General features: G+C 45.7%; 1 protein-coding gene across 3 annotated transcripts in view; it reads left to right on the top strand.

Annotated features, from left to right (window-relative positions):
- Positions 1-14,850, top strand: part of negr1 (neuronal growth regulator 1) — a 121,546-nt gene extending 106,696 nt beyond the window's left edge. For all 3 annotated transcript variants that reach the window (XM_037468790.2, XM_062563254.1, XM_037468791.2), the window contains one exon: positions 11,768-14,850. In XM_037468790.2, the coding sequence (XP_037324687.1) occupies positions 11,768-11,868 (101 nt within the window). In that variant the 3' untranslated portion in view covers positions 11,869-14,850. The remainder of the gene's footprint in view (positions 1-11,767) is intronic.
- The last annotated feature ends 7,432 nt before the right edge of the window (positions 14,851-22,282 follow it).

The following is a 22,282-nucleotide window of genomic DNA, read 5'->3' as shown; positions in this document are numbered from 1 at the left end:
CCTTTTAACCTCTTGCCTCCCAAGTATGCAACAAAAATGAATTCTGAATCATACAGTAGTAAGTATATAACAATGGAGTCAAGTAGCAGTTGAAAAGAAAGAAAGAAAGAAATCTGACTATTTACAGTTTCTCAATAGAATTTCCAATAAATATCCATGTTGCAATGTAGAATTATATTATGATATATATTCCTGTCCATATTGTCTCAGTAATCGGCACCTGACAACCCTTCCTCAGTTGTTTGCGGTGATGAATATTATACACGCTATACAAATGCCATGTATAGCTTGCTTTAGCTCCACCTACATATATAACAACTAACAGTGCAATGTAGTTGTTAGCAGATTTAAATGTTTAATACTGTATGTGTCGAATCCGGTTGGGATCAGTTACAACATAGATGTAAAAAATGCATGAAGGTGCATTCAGTAATGTGTTTAACGGCGTCCAGTTGGCTGGTTTGCACAGAGCTCTCCTGAGCGCGCGCCATCGATTGAACTTTAACTCCCACTTATAGCACTTGCATGGACATGCCTGTCAGTCATCTGAGACGCAGACGCGTTGACTGCTGATTTGCATCTCATCCAGCTCGGGCCTGAAAACCCGAAACTCAAGGCCCTCTGAATCCCAACGTCTCCACTTTGTATGCAGCATCCTACTGGTGAAGAAAGGGGACAGCAGGACTCACCGGTGGTGGTATTGTTCCGTGTCGGTTGTCCCAGAGCGATGAATGAGCCCCGTTGACCGCACTTGTGTCACATTTAAATCGGTCGGATATCGATCATGTGCCTTTCCCCACGTTCTTCTCCACCATGTCTTCAAACCGCTCTCTACTTCTTTTTGTCGAGTCCGGTCCTTTGCCCTCTCAGGAGGAACTCTCTGCGGGGCGCAGGGTGTGCCGCCGCACGGTGGTGTTTCACGCTGCCAGACAATTGTCTCTGAGACGGCTGGACAAAAAAGAGCTTCGCTTCACGACAATTTCCCCCCCAACCCTTAAATCAGGCCACATTGCCCATCACCCACTAAATGAAACAACCATGCGCACTAAATCATCCTGACACACACACGGACCCCCAAAGCATTTTCTCTCTTTTCTGTTTATGCTATTAAAGCGGTGTGGTCCTGCACTTAAGTCCATCTAGCACACACACACACACACACACACTTCCACGCACGCACACTCTGCTTCAATCTGTCACAAGCCTCAAGAAAAACATTTCATCCAGCCCTACAACAGATGACAGTATCTGCAATGAAGCAGGTCTTAAAAAGCGGAGCATATGCACCGCCTTTCTTCCTCTTTAGCTGCGCCTCACGAGTCTTCAAAATCTTTGTATTGACAAACCACACCTTTTAGACCTTGGAGGTCTTTTAAACGCGGTTAGAAAAGGTCGTGACATTCAGAAATGACATTCTCTTTGGGGAAATGGCTTGGATGTCTGGCCGTTAAATAAGGTTACTTCTATCTGTTCGATTTCCGAGCTCTTTGGCGTCCTTGGCATTGCTTAAGAGAGGCCAGCTCTCATCTAAAACCGAAGGCTCTGAGTGCAAGTTGGATCGGGCTTGGCCATGTGTGATACACTCCCCTAGAGGGAAATGAAGAGTGCAATCCATGGTCACACACACACACAGTCGTAAGCACTGACATGAATATTGGTTGTGTGTGTGTGTGTGTTTATAGTGATGTGTGCATTAGTGCTTGATGGCCGCAGTGCTGCTGCTGACACCTAATGATGCACCTTTTCTCACACACACACACACACGCACACCCCCCGGGCACGCGTCCTGCGCAGCTCACTGCTATCTCGGTTCAGCGCTCCCCTCCTCAGCGCCTCTCATGCAACTGAAGAATTGAAATGCAAGTGCTTAAGGGTAAAGCCTCGAAGGCCCCGAATAGAAGCCATTAACCCTTTAGTATTCCCGCGGCCTCGCAGCTGATGAGTTATTCAATGCTTTTGACCAAGATCCACCCTCTTTACATTCTCTAATGACGAGGAAAGGTCAACGAACATGCTGAGAGATGCCTTTGGCTGAATAATCTCGGGGACACAATACACCGAGGCATTATAGGTCTCGGGAAGTGATAAACGGACATTTCTTTTTAAAATCCAACCCCCCCCCCCCCACCCCCCCTTTCTAGCTGAATCACTGTAACGTGTTTGAAACAATCAATGGGCTAAGCTAGAGTCCTGTCACCATTGACACTGTTAATTAGCACTGAAGAATCCCAGGCGCTTTTGTCTGAGCACATTTGAAAGGAGACGAGCGGCTAAGACCATTTTGCTTTACAAATGTTATTCCTAATGCCGTCTCGCATGGGGAGATCTTAGTGATGGTGGGTGGCTCCCGGTGGGCCTCCAGCCACAGATCTGCATCCCAACATGAGACAGCTCAAAAAAGACTGAAAATGGGGCCCGTGTCCCTTTCACTCGAACAGTAAGAAATACTCGGATGAATCAGAATCAAAGGCATCGTCCCTGTTTGCATGGTTGTTCATTTGCATTGCTTTTATGGATCCGCCACAATTTTTTTTATGGGTTTGGAGATGACTAACAAACCCTTTTGTTACAGTTCGGAACAAACCAGACAAAAGGGAGGGATTCACAGAGGGTTTATTTGCCTTGTGATTTATTCCAGCCAATCCACAGCAGCTGGTGAATAAACAGGTTATTTATAATTTCTGTGACTTTAGGTTTATATAACCTGTCGAGAAATTTCACTACACAGATGCAACCATAAAGTGTTGGAAAATAGAAAAAGAATATGGTTAAAGTATTGGTAATTGGCTCATGTCTGCATCTTAAACCGGGTATATTTTTTTCCACTGTTCTTTGGAGCTTCATTGTTGTACAAAAAGACATCAATGAGCCACATTGCTGGACTGAACATGTACACTGTACTTTATTAGCGTCACTCACTACTACTGGTCCTGTATATTCTCACAAACAACCAGATGTGGTTTTTTGTTGTTTCTTTGAGTAAAGTTTGCCATAAAATGTATAATGGAAACGATTGAACCTTTTTAAACCTAAAATTGAAATTATCCAACATTATATTTTTGAGCCACCACCCGTAACATCGCCGTAGTGACTCATCGACTATTTCAGTGTAAACTACTATTTCATTACATTGTAAATGTAGCTGAACACTGTGGGGCTGAAGCGAGACTGTAGTCACAAATCCCACAAGGAAAGTGTGTTGAAATGAATTTTTATCTGTCACCTCACAAAATGTGTGGCAACACTCTTGCAGTAGGTTTAGCAAATATGCACTTAAATCTAGAAAAGCGATTTTTATAGAAGTGAACGTGTGTTATGTTTTTTCAGTACGCTGTAGTTGTTGCTAGTGTACTATAACATCCTAACTTGGACAGACTGTTCAAACAATGGAAGTAGTCATGATGCTAAAGTGCAGATTCACTTCACGCTTGGCTTACTCTTTTCCTCACACCGTATGCAGGACTAATTAACAATGATAGAACAGCCCAGTGATTGGATTCACACTCTAAGTTACCATGAACCATTTTACAAGTTCTGGTGAAACTATGATCATTATTGCTAGACAGATTGCGTTAGCTCCATCATATGCTCTCTGACCCATAACAATATGCCATAATCGCTTTAGTGCAACTGAATGCAATGGAATTTAACTTGCAGGTCAACTTGATGATTAATACTGTGTTTTAATGTGAATCCATCTGCTCTGTTATCAGCTGCAAAGCTGGAATAAAGCGCGACACTTCAGTCCAGTAGGTGGCGCTGATAAACGTAGAAGCTGGTTTGCCAAGCGGCATTAAGACTCAAAGGAGAAGAAGAAGAGCCAGTTATTTGACAGCCGTCACAGCGAACGGGCGTCCATGTCGGGGGAGGAGGGTGGTGTTAGAAAGTCAACCGCAGCCCCACTGTGGATTAGAAGGAAAAGGGCGCTTTACCAGACCTATTGATATTTATACTCCTGCTACCCCGGGTGAGTTCAACCAGGAATCAATCCACCGGTCCAATTTGTCAGTAAGCGCAAAGTCATTCCCCTCAGCGATTGCAGTCAATAATGTTTGACCTCATGTGAAAAAACAGAAGCACAAAGGACGAGAGCGAGTGGTACTTACAGACGGACTTAAGGGCTGCAGTCACCAAGCGCAGCGCCACATCAAAGGGACGGAGCATCCTCTGCTCTGTTATTTATGCAGCCCTGAAAGTTACACGTCGATAGTGTCAGTATGACAGGCAGGATAAGCCTATAGAGGGCCCTGGATTTAGGGGAAGGAGGGGGAGGGAAGGGGGGGGGAGAAGCCGATGAGAGTTATGTTTTTTACGAGTTGACACATTTTAGTATGAGGTGATTTTGTCTGCCTCTTTTCATACAACTCCAACACCCAGTCATTGTACAGAGTGCATGCGACTCGGCACTTTCCAACAGTGGTCTAAAGCCCGGGACGCACTCAAATTAGATCACGTCATACTTAACTTTCAAATGCAATAAAACGGTGCGTTTTTCCTGACAGCTGTAGTTCCTTTTCATTTAAAAGACGTAAACAGTTAGCTTAACAGTTTTCAAAAAGCAGTGTCTAGATCAAACTACCCCTCAGTGCCGAAGAGCTGACATGTTTTTACCCCTGTTGCTCTGCGGTGACCGCACAGGCGTCAGACACGTGACGCGTCGGACTCACTCTCCATTTCTGCTTTAGATTTGTTATCCTCATTAAACGCTTGTGACATAAGTGACTTATTTGTTTGCCGTTTCATTGCAGCCCATCTCCAGGACTGCAGACAGAGGCAATCAGGAATTATTCATCAGCGCCACAATTAGTCTCCTAGTTTCAGGGGAAAAAAAGGGGATCCATTCTGGTTTCACAATGCGATCTGCCAAAGCTACATGCTTAAAGAGCGCCAGTTAACTGGCATTATGAATTCTCTTGTCTTTCCTGTTAATACTGTCCATGAAGCTGCAGCATATTTTCTGACAGGAAATGCCGCAGGGTTGTGAATGTTTACATCTTGTTCTTATACTTTGAAATGTTAAATACTTAACAGATCCACAGTGTGTGTGTGTGTGTGTGTGTGTGTGTGTGAGAGAGAGGCAGGGCCTGCACTGTCTCAAACTGCAGTATAAAATACCCTGCTGGATCAATGGAGCTCACTTGAGGACTATAGAGCTTTTATCTCCACCTCCCACAGGCAGTCGGCAACAAGGTGGGGAGTGCTGGAGTGCATTCACTGCCTCGGGTTTTGTCTCGGCGTAATAACGGAATATTTCATGTGTGACACTCACACAGCCTATGGGCGTACACTATCTAAGCCGACTTTTGAGCTAGCAATAATTAACGTAAACATACGGCGTGTGCCTCCGTTGAATTGGGCGCCTTTTCCCCCCCGCGGCCTCCAGTCTCACGCATCACCTCGGCGAGAAACTATTCCGCTGCACGTGCTAATCACTTGCCAATTGATTTGGCCCTTTTTGGTCGAGCAATTCCTGTAAACCACTGAATTGATCGGAGAGGAATCAATTTACAGCTCAGGGTAGGTAAATATGTAACAAAAAGTATGGATTGCTCTGTACTCGGTTTGACCGGCAAATAGTGGCTGCAGCTTTTTGCTTTCACGGAGTTGCTCAGTGTGAGCAAATCCTCGGTCAGATTTGACTAGCCCCAGGTGAACTGTGATAGTTATCTTATATCCATCAAGAAGAAAATGCACTTAACCCTCAACATTCGGCCTGCTGTGTTATCAGCACCGTAATGGAAATTGATAAAAGAAAGCGGTCTTATTATAATCCGACGTACATAGCAGCCAATTGCTTTTTTAGGACGCTACAGGCAGAAGGAGAAGGGGGGGAGGTGTAAGTAAAAAGGGCAGGAAGAGCGGCTAGTTTCCTGGTTGGAGATCAGATGCTATCAGACTGTGTTAATGGAGCGGCTCATGGAGATGCAAGCAGCGTCGGTTTGTCCTGAGACGCTTCTCATAACTGGCCAGACTGCCGCCGTCGTCCCGAGGCCGCCGAGGCTCAGCAGCGGCTGACTCAGCAGAATCCTTGGGCCTGAGCCTCAAAATGAAACCCTGAGCACTCAAAAGTGAGAGAGAGAGAGAGAGACGGGAACCATTAGAGATAGTGGGCGTGAGGGAATCCGAATATCAGAGGGAATTTATTATAGAGCGAGAGGAAGGGCGAGGGAGGAAAAGTGGGGCTGCATGATTTCGCTACATGCTGACTCCATTTGTTTGCGTCCCTGTGCATTTTATTAAGCCTCCAACATTAAACAGATTTAGCGAGAGCAGCCAAAGTCATGGAGTAATTATGCTTTTGGAAACGCTGTAATTAAAAACGCTCGCTCAAAGTATCAATCCACGCTATTACAGCGTTTCTTTGTTTATTCCCAGAATGTGCTGATGTGGATTTACCCTCCAAATTTAGAAAAGAGAAGAAAATAGACCTACAAGGGAAAATTCATACAACATTTGAAAAATGGAGATTCATCCATCAAGCGTGCATATAAAGTACATCATTTGCAAGCTCATTGATTCCCCTGCATAAAGTATGTCCTTGAATTGAAAGGTGCAATAAACACAGGCGTAGGTCACTCTGAATTCCGGATGCACTCATGCCGCCACTATTCAGCTCAAATAAAAGGACGACACGAACGAGACTGTTAAAGGTGAGAAGTTGCTCAATAATGAAACTAAACCGTGTCCGCGTGAAGAACATCAGAAACGTCTCCTCTCCTGGGAGTCCTTCCCCAGAGCTCCCACTGCGCTGAGGGCTCTCTCTGGCGTGTCCAGATGTCCCGCTGAGGCGTTGATTAAGTCAAGCTGAAGGCCAAAGCCCGCCTGCAATCGAGGGCCCTCAGCTCACTCAGCCAGCTATCAGGTGACCCGTCCCTCGAACGCATTCCCTCTCCAGTGAGACACACTTGTTGAGAGGAGTTATTAGATGCCGCGCTCGAGCCCTTAGAACGAAGGCATTCTGCCGGGTGTTGATAACCGGCGGGTACCCGGGAGGTGGAGAAGGGAGAGGGGGGTGGGGGTGAGGCTACAGCAGGGCCTGGGAGGCGGAGGACGGTAAACGATCTCTGAAGGCCGCCTTTTTAATGGAGGCTTTTCATTACTTGCACTAATGCAAATGATTGGTGGGGCTAATGAGCTCTAAAGGTCCGTGTGAACGGGGGGACTCTGTGGACTATGCGATGCTCATAGAGGGAGACGAAGGTGATGAGTTCTGAAACATATCTGGTGGTGATGGACGTTTTGCCCCGAAAGAGAACAGGAGGAATAGAGAAATGGATGAGCGAGCTGATGGGTCGGCAAGTCAATTGTGCAGCAACTCAATACGGCAGGCTGCTACAGGCAGGGGGTGACGAGACGAGCGGCGGAGGGGGATGAGCGTATTTCACTGTCAGTGGATTGAAGTGAGGTAAAGCATGGAAAATCTCTTTATCGCCTTCCATAAAACGCCCTCACGCCCTCGGTTGCGCGAGCTACTGAGGAGACGGCGGAGCGCGGCGCATTCTTTGAAGGTGCGGCTTCCCCTCATCAAATGTCACGCGCGTCGCGCGGCGTTCCATTTATACTCTTTGCCGAACGCCGGCTGCCGCTGCACTTGAGAAATAAATAAATAAAGCCCGCTTTTAGTTTGCGCCCTCGGTGGTTGCTGTGAACCTTTGCATGTAGAGCGATTTAGCCCCCGATTTACAGCTGGGTGTGCACAGGAGTGTGCGGCGTCTCATGTGGCCTCTCTCAGGGGAGATGGAGGGGGGGGGAGGACCTAAGGCCACTGATTGATGGTGAAGGACACTGAACCCCCCCCCCCACCACCACCCTGCTTCCCAGCCCCATCTCTGAAGCCTCGTCCTCCGGGAGGGAGAATTGGGATGCGGCCGGGGCGCCCCTCGTGACAGAGGAGAGGAGAGAGCGACTCAAGGGACGCTCCACCAACAACAAACGGGCCGGCTTCAGAGTCCTAACCTCAAACTCCCACCTGACTGCGGCGCGCGGCGTGTGACACAGCTGAGCGGGGGTTCACGCGAGGAACGCACACTCACGTTACCGAATAGATGGCGATGCTCCGGTGAGTCACGGTAACGGAGCGTAGCACTCGAGGTGGTGCTCGAAAGAACAAACCATTGAGTGTCACCGCTGCATATTTCAGTACGATTCATTATCTGAGTCAACAGTGACCACGGTTCAGGGCCCGAGCATTTGTTGTGCATATGATATGTGGGTGACAAAACTGCTGCCGATGGAGATCTGGGTGTGAAGGGGGAGGGGAGAAGGACGCGCGAGAGAGAGTGGCTCGCTCTCTGTGCAGACTATTTAAAGCTGATGGCTTCAGGCCTGAATCCGAAGAGAGAACCAAGGATTGTTATTTTCATATGGCTCTGGCTGGAGCTGGGGAGGCTTTAGTTTTTCATTTAAATTCAGTTGCAAAACAGTAATTGAAGCGTATCGCTTTCATCTCCACTTATCTCCTCCACTCCTCTCCCTTCGGAGCGCCGCTCGTCTTTCTGGCGTTTGCGCATCTTGACACTGTTGGTTTCCCTGTGATATATTGTCTGGGATTCTGGTACTTCATTGCAGCTCGGTGCTGATGTACATGGCAATTAATTTCAAACCCCAAAGAGATAGAGCTCCCTCCTCTTCCTCTCTCTCTCTCTCTCTCTCTCGTTTCCGCTGCTGCTGCTGCAGCTCTGCTCTTGCAGCCATTTCAATCATTGCCTGCTTTTCCCAGTTCTGTCTTTATTTTGATTCCCCCCCCCCTCCCCCCTCCCTGTATCTGTCTTTAATTTGCGCTGGCTTTCTCTTGGTCTTTTTCTCCTTTCTATTTCCTTCATGTTAATAAGCAGGGTAATGGTGTTGCAGCCAGTTACTGTTTGGGGAGTTAATTAAAATGCCAAGTTACAACCCACACAGTCAAAACAATGGAGGCCGCTGCTTTTCACAGCGACACAGGGAGATATTAAACAAGCCCGAAATCAAACACTGTGAAGAGGCAGGAAGCCAGCTACACAAGACTCTCCCCCAATCTGACTTACCGGAGCCATTTTATGCCCTTTTTTTTACCACAAGTTTGTGGTCTGAATGACTAAAACATACTGCGGTCAAAGTACCACAAGGATCGTTATCACCCATCTTAACCTGCCTAAAATCCCTCCTGTGCCCCTCCATGCGCCTCGTTGGTTTGAGCCTCGCCTGTGTCTTCATCAAATGTAACAAACAAATGATTAAAGATGAATAACTGGATATTTGTCCACTGATCTGTAAGAGAAATGTGATTATTGTATGATTCCAACAATTCCAGTTATTTGTATAGTCGATTTTGTAGAATTTGTGTATTTTCCCAGAGGAAAGACACAAAGGGAATTAAAGTCTCTGCACGTCACAGTGTGGTTCAGTTACACTCTACAACCATATTCCTGAACAAGGACCCCCCCACACCCCCGATCGACCAGTAAGCGCCCCAACCCCGGGCGTGGTGGAGGGAGGGTCACCAGGCGATGTAAGGGAGCCCCCCGCTTGGTCTGATGGCGTCGCTAAATCCCGGAGCTGCCAAAACGAGTCGTTGTTATTAGCACTAATTCACCTGCCTGACAGCCACGATAGCAAAGTGGAATTTTCATAATATAACATAACTCTTCTCTTGAAGGACCAAAGTGTTTATTGTGACTGTCTCCCGCAAAGTCAACCATATATAGCAGAGATCCAACCTTCTGAGCTGCATGAAAAGCAGTTGGGTTCGAGATATCAACATAATTACTGCAGGATTGATGAGAAAAAAACTATAGAAGATATATAAATGAAATAGTGGCATTTTCCTTTTCCCCATCCATCGCCACAAGCACTCGCACAACCTAAATGAATTTTGCTACCGTGGATAGGACAATGCAGCGCGCTTAAAGCTCCGGCAACTGTGGGCCAGCAGAGCAGGACAGGAGCTGTTGCTATGGTTACCATCTCTCGGCTCGCTCTTACAGCCCAGGAAAACTGTGTCATTATCCTGTACTTTGGATAGGACGAGAGAGAGAGAGAGGAGGGATACAAAGAGAGCGAGTGGGGTAGAGGGGGGGACAATGATAGAAAGGCAGAGACAAGGAGAAAGAAGAGGGAGCCGCAGTTCACGCAGGCCTCGCTTTTCCATCAGTAGTTTTTGCTCTAATAGGTAAACAACTTTGGCAGCAACACGGTGCTTGAAAATGTCAGGTAAAGGCGCTGCTGCGTCAGGTGATAATGACATGTGTGTGTGTGTGTGTGTGTGTGTGAGTGTCCCCCTGTGAAAATCATCTCCCGCCAGCTATTATGTTGGGATCAATCTCTGCACGATTGTATTTATTTTAACACACCAACGGTCGTGCAGTACAGCGCTCTAATGACAGCCACCTTACGGAATAAACACCCCACGCATCTTCCGGCGTGTAACTCCGAGTTGCCTCTTTTCCTCAAGAAAACACAGAGAACCAAAGACTTTCACACTTTATGCACAGTTTGTGTGTGCGGTTATTTCTGTTCCGCCAGGTGTGTGTTTGTGCAGCTCGAGGTCCACATCACAGGAGTTACATTGTGAACTAATTATGTGACTGTGTAAAGAGAGGCACCCTGCTGATATGGGCCGTTCACCACATGATTTCCCCTGGTAGAGCACAGGCTGTTTGCACTGCTCCTGTGTGTGCGTGTGTTCTCTCGCGCAGACATGCATGTGACCCGTGCATGCCGCTGTGTGTGTGTGTGTGTGTTGTGAACTGTGAGTTGTGCTTTATTAAGCTACAAACTGAAAGAGCGGGTCCGTGCTGAGGAGGCCTAGTGGCCCCTCCGAATGAAAGGCTGCCCTCACCGTCTGTGTCCGCCTCGCGCAGCTCTCCAGAGATCCCTGTTCATATTACTGTGGCTGTCCACCAGTCAGAGGAACACAAACAGCAGCCTCACATAGGACTGTGGGGAAAAAAAAGAAGAATACCTTTTGTCCTCCTCATTCATGCTCCTCTCTCCCCTGGTGCTTTTGTTTTTTTTTCAGAACCACTTAAAGGAAACCCGGAAAGCTGTTCTGAGGTTATTAACCATTTAGCCGTTTTTTGACTGATTAGCGTTCAGTTAATTAATAATAATAAAAAATGTCCTTGAGACTGTGGTGCATCCTGTCAGGAGAATATCTGGTCCACCTTAAAGGTGATTCCCCCTTAAGCGAGCCTAAGTTGAGGCTAACCCACTGGACCTGGATCAGCAGGTGGCAGGTAACAGAAGCTCCCCTTGGCTTTGCTTCCTACAGTCACATAAACGCTTTCTGTCTGATACACTCTGACAGAACACACTCGGCGAGCAGCTGACCTAAAAAAAAAATGTGTCCACGGCAATGCATGACGCCTGGTGGCCTGTTAACTCGTCCATGCCGGGGGACTGGGGACTTGTCTCCGCTGCAGCTGATGCTGACAGATGAATGACGAGTGGACGCCGCTCCTCAGTAATTATCGGATTACTGTTATTATGCCGTTTGTGAGGCACTTTGACCAAAGCTCCCCTGCATGCAAGGCACTAATCTTTTTTTTATCGTCATTTAATCATCAGGTAGTGATCAGTCGGAATTATGTATTTTTCAATTAGCACCAAGCACTGGACTTTGCTTCATTTGGTCATTTAATGCTGCTCCAGACGTCTCCTCCATTTGCGTTACTTTCTCTTTCAGAGGGATCAAATGGTACTTTCTGCTCCAGTGTTTTTCTTTTTTTCTTCAAATGGTGACACATGCAAACCGGGACTAATCAGCACTTCTCTTGTTTCCCGCCCACAGCACCCAACACTGCACCCTATGGGAGCACAGGAAGCGCGCACGTCCCGCTGGCCTGCCAGTACCTGATCCTGGCTCTGTCCTCCTTCATCAGCGTGTACTAGCAGAGGGCCCGGACACAATGACTGTCGAGAGCATTTAGGAATCCTTTTGGACATTGCTGAAGGCTGGAATCCAATCTGGTACAGTTTGTTGAGACGGGGGGGAAATAATCAGCGTTACTTGGTGTGGGGAACTTTTCTTCCTTTGATTTTCTTTGCTCTTTGGAGAAATTTATGTTTTGTACATACTATGATGTTTTTTATTGTTATTATAATTATTATTATTTCTTCTCTTCTTTTCTGATTGATGGACCACCTTGTGAATCAGTGCCCCCCCCCTCCCCTCACTTCCCCCTCAACTCCACCTTCAATCATATCAACCCCCCCCAACTTCCCAAATGAATTACTTTCATGCCTTTCTCTCTTTGTGAGGCGATGGCGCAAAATTGACATTTCCATCCATTTTTGTACATGGCTAAAAAGAAGCAATTGTGCCAAGCCTCTCAGTACACAGAATTAACATACCAATGTTGTGTTGAATGTATTATGGGTTGTTGAACAAAGGAAATACATTTTGATTCCTAACAATACAAATTCAGATTATGGAGTGTGCTTAAAAAATAGAGGGAAAAAAAAAAACTGAAAAAAAAATCAAAAGAATATAATGGAAGAGTGTTTTCAGGAACTGTATTGTCATGATTACTCAATAGATGGATGAACAGTGTTGAAGGTGTGCTTTGTTGTATTCTGAAATGGATCCAGTTACTATGCCTGCCTAACAGATTTGATCTGGCAGCCGTCAAAGTAGCAAAGTATACTGTATTGTACCTTTATATTTTAATATAGTGTAGGCTTTTGTTTTAAAGTGGGACCAGCTTTTCTCATTTGACCAAGAAACATTAACACAGTTCATGACTTTGTATAGGACGGAGGGAGGAACATGGCTGCCCTATGTTTACATTCTTCTCCAAAACATGAATACTACAGCATATATACACTTCCCGGAGAGTCCACGTTGGTCAATGTCACAGCACTCTGTTATAGTGGAGAAGAAAGCGTTTCTCCTAAAGCCGCCGCTCTTTTCACCACGCCACCTCCAGTGGGCGTCTGGGCGGAGCGCTTTGCCTCTGAATCTGTTGTGATCGTCAGCTACCTGAAGCCCCTCAGCGCCGCGCCGCTGGCCGCTTAACGATTCCTGGCTTCGCCTTTCGGCTCGATCCTTAAATAGCAGACTGTGGGAAAGCAGCGCTCTGTGGCGCCCTGCTGCATTCCTCTGCAGTTCAATACTTAAACCCGTCTTTTACCGTACATATATTCACCTCATTGCAAGTTAAGAGGAAACCGGAGAGCCCGACGTTCTTTGACATACAATTCTGGTTTAAAACTCACCAACATATTGGATGTGAAAAATAAGGGGGAAAAAAAATGCTCGCCGTCTAATTTGAGTCCTACTCGTTTCGATTATGAACAACAGAATGCAGATGAGGCTTATGAACATGCTCATCTCTGCGCATACGGTGCTAACAGCTCCCCCCCCCCCCCCCCCCCGAGATGAAAGTCCTTTTATATTCAGAGAGCCGATCGGTATCCACAAACTCTGCCAACGTCCAGCAGAGAATAAATTAAACCATGAGGTCGTGTAATATGAGAAAATATGGCTTTTTGTTCACTGAAATCAACCATACGAAGGCTAAAGAAAAAAAGGTTTGCTTTATGACACGACATATTCATCCTCAAGTATCTTCAGTCCATGGTGTAAACGGATACTGCACTGCAATGCCTTAATAGCACCATACACATCAAATGAACCTCTTTTTAGAAGGACACCTCATGAAGCTCTCAATAACATACTGCTTATTGAACGTGTGTGAGAACCAGTTGCTGAATAATCTTTCTAATTAGGCTACATACGAAATTTTCAACTCATGGCTCCTGCAGGTATTTTCAAATAAGCCAGTTGCATCTGATGAAATGCAGTATTTGTCGTACAGGTGGACATGTTTTGCAGGGTCTTGTTTGGACTTGGCTGGCGTTATATTCCGCCCCGCGATTGAGGGACTAACAGTTCACGCAGTATTTTCACACAAACTTGTAACTGCAAACCCATCGAGAAATAGCCATCGCAGTTAAAAGACTTAAAGCACAAACACTGTTATTACTTTTACAATTTGTGGTGGATTTGTTTTAATGTCTGCTAAACATTTCTTATTTTGAAATTGTTATCAGCTTGTTTTACAAATTATGAAAATACTGCACCATATGATCTTGTTTAAATGTTACGGTATAATGAAAATGGGTCAGAAGTATATTTATTCTCTTCCTTTATGAAAACAATGTATAAAAAATTACATTTGAAACATGTAAAACTGGATATGTGACATTATTTGAATGAGGTACAGTATGGCATAGTTTATAATGTTGTCGGGTTCATTTAGGTGCCATCACTGTTGTTGATTTTTTGTCAGACGAGTACATTAAAAAGAACAATGTTTGCAATCAAATTACCTACTTTTTGAAACAGAGAGTAACAGTATTATAGAACAGATTCAATGTGTGTATATTTGGAGAACATAGGATACCTTTTGATCTTTAGAGCCAGTGTGTAGTCATAGTTTTCACACACTTGCGTATTTGACGATGTGCAGAAAGTATGGTTGTGCTGCATGTCGAAGTTAACCTGTGGTTTTAAGGTGGCCATTTTACCGATCTTCATACTTTTTATGAATGGAAGCAGTTTTTTTCAAAACATTTGGGTTCTCAAACCTGGTCTAAAAATACATACCTGTTAGAGACGAGCCGGCTGTGTTTGTTTGTGATTTATTTGAATCAACTTTTGTTAAAAAATCAACCGCTATTCTGAGTCATATTGATTATTGTGGCACATGGTGGAGTTTGTTGGTTGCTTGTCTAAGCAGTCAAGGACATGCTAGTATTCATACTTATGATATGTACTGGATGTTGATTATTTTTGAATAATGTTATTAACAAGACCCTTTTATTGAATCACTATTATTTGCAATAAAAGTCTTCATGTTACAATATAAACCCTGATCTGAGTTCATGGACACTCAAAGGGGTTGTTTATATCACTTAAAATATCATCCATACATCACAAATGTAATCCATGCCATACAGTCTCCATGCAACAAACGGTCCCCTTTAAAGTCCAGACAAGAAACAACGCTGTTAGCAACATTTTGGTTATAACTTATCTAGAAAATGAAGCTGTGAACGTCCGTAGTCCAGAAAAAAAACACCTCTGTGTCCCATTTAGCTTTTTTAAAGTCGTATCATGGATCACGTGTTATGAGTCTTGATCAATAAATAATCAAATTCCAGTGTAGAACGTTGTAGCTTGACAGCAGCACAGCTGCAACAATAAAGCTCGAGCTAGAAGACTGTAATTTAATAATATATTCACATCACTTTAATCAGGATTACGATTCTGCTCTTTCATAACGATAGGAATAATGAGTTATTTTAAGTGTCACAGTAATGTAGCTGCTAATTATAACTGAATGTGAGCAACTGTAGATTGGTGGAGTTTTGCAGGGATTTAATTGATTTTTTATTTTTTTTGGAGCTGACTTTGAGCCGAATACTGATTGGCGAGCAGAGAGTCACGCGGAACACACCAGGCGGCGCCGAGGAGCGGCTCGTCAGAAAAATGTCGGTTTTCTTTTTGCCCCCGAAGGTTGTTGTACTGTGGCCACGCTCTGCCACTGCTCAGGCGCGTTTTTCCGGGCGTTATACCCTGCGGGGGGGAAAAAAGTTTAAAAAAAACTGCTGGAACTTCTCCAGGCTTGAGAGGCACGAGGAAGATATGTGTCTGTTTGTGGGGTGTAGCCTGAGTAATTGAGTCGTCTTCATTTTTGCTGTATCATGCATATTTGATCCTCTCCCTTCTGCCATTAAACACTGCATAAATCCTCGTGAGCCCAGATGAACAGAAGCCGCAGGATTAACCACCATTTGCACTGCATCCCCACCGCTGACTGGAGCGAGCTGCCCAGTATTTATATTCTGCAGATATTTACAAACATAAATCATTGCACATTCAGTCCCACACACCGGGGGCCCGGTTTTAGCTTCTTTTTTTTTTTTTTCTTCTTCACAACAGCAAGAGTCTTCTGACCTGAATACGCTCTTGAGTAAGAAATCCACGGGTTGTGTGACCTACCTCGTGAAAGTGCAGTTGAAGAAGTCGTGTTGACGTACAAGCTGAAAAGAGGCCATGCCACCCAGAGACCACGGCCTCACCTCGTGCTCCCGGCTGACAGCAGAGCGGGGGGGCAGAAATCCCTGCGTTTTTTAAATTTAAGATAAGAGGATTAAAAAAAAAACATGCTTGTGCGTATTATTTCGGCCCCACGTCCCCTCACCCTGAATTTTCCGATTGTCCATTTTAAAGCATCCGCCTCTGATCCAGCTGCATCGGAATTGTCGTGTTCGGTTTGCGTTCAGCACAAGTTTGGATTTATTAAACAGCTGCGTTGTGGAGGGATTAATGCTGTGCTAAATGTGCCTTCAAAGTATTTCATCAATCATAACCAACTCTAATTTAAGCAGTGATGCTCCAGTCTCTCAGCTGATTGTTTGCTTAATAGTTTTCACTAAATTGACTTTTTTTAACATTTACTAAACATTCAGTTATTCTGATCACTGAACCCTAAAGTAACAAAAACTACAAATAAATGAGCTAAATGTCATCATCATTGAAATAATTAGGATTAATTACAGTTAGACATCTTCTGGGAAACTGTACGCCAGGTTCAAATTGTCTTCTTTGTGTTATTTATCAGGTTGTTTTCGCATCTTCAATGTGGTTCATGAGCATTTATGAAAGACATGTTGATTAATCTTCCCTCTGACAAAGTGTACCCGATATAGAAATGTTCCTGCTGCAGTGAAAACACAGACAGCTTTAGTCTAAAGAAACAGCGAGAGTTCTATTGCACATGTTGAGGTGTCACATAGTGCTCACACTGCTGTGAGTGTTGCTGCACCAATGGGAGAACATCCATTGTGTTGCAGATACAAAGCAGATGTAGGGAGCTGATTATATGTAATGCATGTGGCATCCAAAGTCTTGACAAGAGCCATGAATAGATAAATACAACAAGTCATTTTGTATTGCTAATGATGCAAACGCCTGCGTGTTTTTTCTCAACACGTAATCTTTTACATATTTTGGTCTTTTCAAGATGTAATGATGGATCTCTGCAGATTCTTCTGCAAAGTTGGTCAAACGGCATTATCCTGCAGCTGCACCGAGGCAGCGTGCGCCGTAGGATCCGGAAACGATTAGCATGCTGTCAGAGGGCCGCTTGGCTCTCCGCAAAGGCGCCTGAGGCCCGGCATGAGCAGAGCGGAGCGGCTGTGAGAGACGGAGTCTCCTGACCTTGCGGTTAATGAAACCCTTTCTGTGCCTTTGTCGGTTCTGACCGGGAGATTGGGTCACACCTGAGCTCCTGCAGACGCCCATCCAACCTCTCCCGATCTCATCCAACCTCCCCCGATCCCATCCAACCTCCTCCGTTCTTATCCAACCCCCCCTGATCCCATCCAACCTCCCTCGATCTCATTCAACCTCCTCCGATCCCATCCAACCTCCCCCAATCTCATCCAACCTCCCCGATCCCATCCAACCTCCCTCGATCTCATCCAACCTCCCCCGATCTCATCCAATCTCCCCCAATCTCATCCAAACCTCCCCCGATCCCATCCAACCTCCTCTGATCCCATCCAACCTCCCCTGATCTTATCCAACCTCCCCCGATCCCATCTAACCTCCTCCGATCCCATCCAACCTCTCCCGATCTCATCCAACCTCCTCCGATCCCATCCAACCTCCCCCGATCTCATCCAACCTCCTCCGATCCCATCCAACCTCCCCCAATCTCATCCAACCTCCTCTGATCCCATCCAACCTCCCCCGATCTCATCCAACCTCCTCCGATCCCATCCAAACTCCCCCGATCTCATCCAACCTCCCTGATCCCATCCAAACTCCCCCGATCTTATCCAACCTCCCCCGATCCCATCTAACCTCCTCCGATCCCATCCAACCTCCCCCAATCTCATCCAACCTCCTCTGATCCCATCCAACCTCCCCCGATCTCATCCAACCTCCTCCGATCCCATCCAAACTCCCCCGATCTCATCCAACCTCCCTGATCCCATCCAAACTCCCCCGATCTTATCCAACCTCCCCCGATCCCATCTAACCTCCTCCGATCCCATCCAACCTCTCCCGATCTCATCCAACCTCCTCCGATCCCATCCAACCTCCTCTGATCCCATCCAACCTCCCCTGATCTTATCCAACCTCCCCCGATCCCATCTAACCTCCTCCGATCCCATCCAACCTCTCCCGATCTCATCCAACCTCCTCCGATCCCATTCAACCTCCCCCGATCTCATCCAACCTCCTCCGATCCCATCCAACCTCCCCCAATCTCATCCAACCTCCTCCGATCCCATCCAACCTCCCCCGATCTCATCCAACCTCCTCCGATCCCATCCAAACTCCCCCGATCTCATCCAACCTCCCTGATCCCATCCAACCTCCCCCGATCTCATCCATCCTCCTCCAATCCCATCCAACCTCCCCCGATCTCATCCAACCTTCCCCGACCTCATCCAACCTCCCCCGATCCCATCCAACCTCCCCCGATCTCATCCAACCTTCCCCGACCTCATCCAACCTCCCCTGATCTTATCCAACCTTCCCCGACCTCATCAAACCTCCCCCGATCCCATCCAACCTCCCCCGACCTCATCCAACCTTCCCCGACCTCATCCAACCTCCCCTGATCTTATCCAACCTTCCCCGACCTCATCCAACCTCCCCTGATCTTATCCAACCTCCCCCGATCTCATCCATCTATCTGCTTGCTGCGAGTTGTCGGTGTTTCTTCGGTCTGGATGACGTGTTTGTTGCTCCAGTCAAACACAGGCAGAAAGGGAACAACACGATTCATATATTTCTCTACAACCGCTGTCCAGTCGAATCTAATTCAGCTCTCAACAGAGGGGGAAGTGTTTTTATTTTCTTTTTTTCCTCACACATTTCAACTCGTGTAAAAAATGTTGAGTAATTTCTGAGTGGGGTGACTGCATTTTCTTTGAAAAAAAGAAGTTGCATCAAGTATTTGTCAACCTGTCTCTCATTATTTCCACTCAAGTGGAAAATAAGTTGCCAGCCAATGACGCAGAGCGTGAGATAATGCCTGTGTTTTTTTACAGCAACCGAAGCCAGGTCTCTCCACGGTGCCAAAGCGTTTCCCACCTAAAGCTCTGGGGCGATTGTCAGTTTTCATGAGGGATTGAATAGGTTCGCCAATGAGAGCATGTCATCGTTTGACTGGCGGTAAATGTAATTCAACTTTGTTTGTTTTCATGCCCCAAAAGGCAGATTTCACATTGTCGTTTTTTTACACTGAAAGACGCAGGAAATGAGTTCTTTGTAGCACCACCTCGTCATCATGTGTCTCCAGTGGTACATTTGTTTAGATGGAGTGACCTCGAGTTCAAGGGAACAAGGTGCAGCGTTTCGTTGGTTTGCAAAATTGAATATATGTACTTGTGCTGATTTCTTTTCCTCTTTTTACAAAAATAAATGAGATGATCATCATGAAGGTTAACAGGAACGTCCAAGGGTTTTTCTATGTGGACATTTATTTTTCCTCTTTTATTTGTTTTGTTTTATTCAAATCGTCATGCTGAAAAACAGTGTGGAATTGAAATGTTTACTCAAATGTGTATGAAGGTCTGTTAGCCACCAGGGATGTAGTTGTACATTTATAGGCTCTAGATCACTGGAATGATATATATGGCTTCAAGTGGCATTGGTATATCTATATATAATATATATATATAAATATATATTGATTCATGTACTTTAATTACTTTAAAGCTTACATTGTGTATAGCACGTATGCAAGTCCATTTTCATCATGTTTGATGTGATTTTGTAGCGGTGGTTTGATACTAATAAATGGCAGTTGATGATGGAATTGTAGATTGTGTTTGTGTTGAAATGATGTGACCTTCACCACGAAAAAAACGGTCATTTCTGTTTTGATTTGTGTTCAAGAGACGGGATTTGACTGAACACAGTCACTCTGGAGCCACTGTGGAATAGAATCATTTATTCATAACAACATTTTACACACATAATATCCAAGTCATCCGGTGAAAAATACTTTTAATTGATTTGTTTTGCAATTTAATGGAAAATTTGTCCTTTTTTGTGTTGATTTGTATCTTTAATGTAAATATTCAAATCCCTGACACTAAATACGGATGATAAAACAGTATTGCATATTGTCTGCCCTTTGCAACAGTACAGCAATAATAGATGTGTCATCACGACATAAATCAAATAGCTGATATGTATACCTTAAAAAGGTGTGAAAAAAGACAACCAAGAAGTAAGAGACTCAAATGCAGTCAGAAAGTACTAAAAGCACGTTTTAGAATGGGATTGAAAGTGCATAACTAACTCAGCCGATCCCTTTTCCTCCAGCAGATCCTTACAGGTGTCTCACGTTGTATATAATAACCACTTTTAACAGATCACTTCCTGTTTCCTTCCAACAACGTCACATTCTTTCCATAACTAAGAAGTTTAACCAAACAAACCCCCCAAAAACCTGCTTTTTAAAATCTCCTCTGAGCCCAGCTTTGGGGAACGTCAACATGTTGATGCTAAGCAGCTTTAATGTTCACCATCAGCATGCTATCGCTTGCTAATCACCTCAATGGCTAAACACAGAGTGGAACACAGCTGAGGCTGATGGGGATGCCATTAGTTTCTCTTCCCCTGTTTTCTCTCCCCTTTGGCCGCGTCTATCTGTGGCACGTGCCACTCCTCTCCCGGCTCCTTCCTGTTCCCTCTGATCACCCACACCTGCCTTCCATCGAGCTCCGTGGGCGCTTTGTGTGTCTCCACCACCGCTGTTCTACTACCACCTCTCACCCCCCATCGGCCCCCCCATCGGCCTCTTCCACTCCACTCGCTGCTGCCGTGCCTGTGGTTGGGTCCGCCCGTCACTGGTCACGATGATGGATGGTTGCAGAGATTGTGGATTGTGATCATTCATATCAGTAAACGGGTCCGTTTCACTGAATCACAGCTGATCGGCTAATGTAGATCCCGGTGTCGGCAGCGTTCTGGTTTCCATTTGTAACCCGAGCAGTTGTGAGTAATCACGTTAGCAATCAACGACCACAAAAACAGAGTGTAAAACAGATTGCCTTCAGTTGATGGAGTAGATTCAAGATTTTGAGTCACAGATCTGACATAATGGTGCATGCCAAAAGGGGCTTTAGATCCAAACAGTAAGTCATCCTTCAGTTTGGGTTGCACCGCATCACTTTGTACTTTGAGTAGTAGAACGGGTGAGAAGGTCAAACAACTCAATCCGGTAAACAGCTAAATGCAGACTTTTTTTCTTTTATTAAATTGAGTTCAAAATGTACTTCCATAAATGATGTAACCAGTGTCATGCTATGAGGCAAGACGCGAGTCGTGTTCCGACGTTGAAAGAGGGTTTTTATTCAAGGAGCCCACAGCAAACTTCGCTATGAGTTCTACACATACAACAACACCTAGCATACGTTCCCACTACGGTAACTCCGCAGGGACAAAAGACAACCTCGCAACATCTCCCCTTTTTGGAAGTTAGCAATAACAGGAAGCCAAACATCTGCATTTTGCAATATTTCTTAAATCTCAACCTTCTCAAACAATATAACAAAGTAGATGCAACGCCTTGTAACCAAAACACTGTTTTCACTTAAAGTCTTAGAACTCAGACTCAGAACGGTGCAGGACGTCACCGGGGTAGACTGCCCTCAGTCCTGAAAGGGATTATTCTGCCCTTTTGCACGTCAGTCTTTAAATCTAAGAGGCACCTTTATCTCGCGACCCCTGGAAGTTCTTCTCACAGGAGTAGATGGTGGAAGGGGAGACTCTGAGGGAGGGCCTGCTGGTGGCAGGCTCACTGGTGGTTCCGGCACCGCAGTCAAATCTGGCGGTGGAGAGCCGCTGTTCTGCTGGGACGCTGTAGCCTGAGCGCATCGCTGGTCCGCAGAAGGTTCGGTCTCAGGAACAGTCTGGAGGTGGCGTCTGTTCCGACGGGTCACATTCCCATTGTCCATCTCCACAATGTAGGACCGTGGCTCTTTAGACTTACTGATGACCCTAGCAGGTGTTGTCCACCCCTTCTCCCCATCGAGCTTCACCCTCACCGCTTGACCAGGACGAAGGTCAGGGAGCGCGCGTGCCGAATGCCTGCGGTCGTAGTAGAACCTATATGAATCTTTTGCTGCTGCGTCCTTCATATAGACCTGATCCGGGTTGAATGGGCATGGCAGCAACGTCTTTTCCAGGACTGGAACCGTAGTACGGATCTGTCTACCAGTCATGAGCCGTGCTGGACTCTCACCTGTTGCTGCTAGTGGTGTAGCG

The sequence above is a fragment of the Pungitius pungitius genome, chromosome 7 (genome assembly GCF_949316345.1).
Source record: "Pungitius pungitius chromosome 7, fPunPun2.1, whole genome shotgun sequence".
NCBI lineage: Eukaryota > Metazoa > Chordata > Actinopteri > Perciformes > Gasterosteidae > Pungitius > Pungitius pungitius.
Note: the sequence above shows the minus strand (reverse complement) of the source record. Positions and strands in the feature narration are given on the sequence as shown.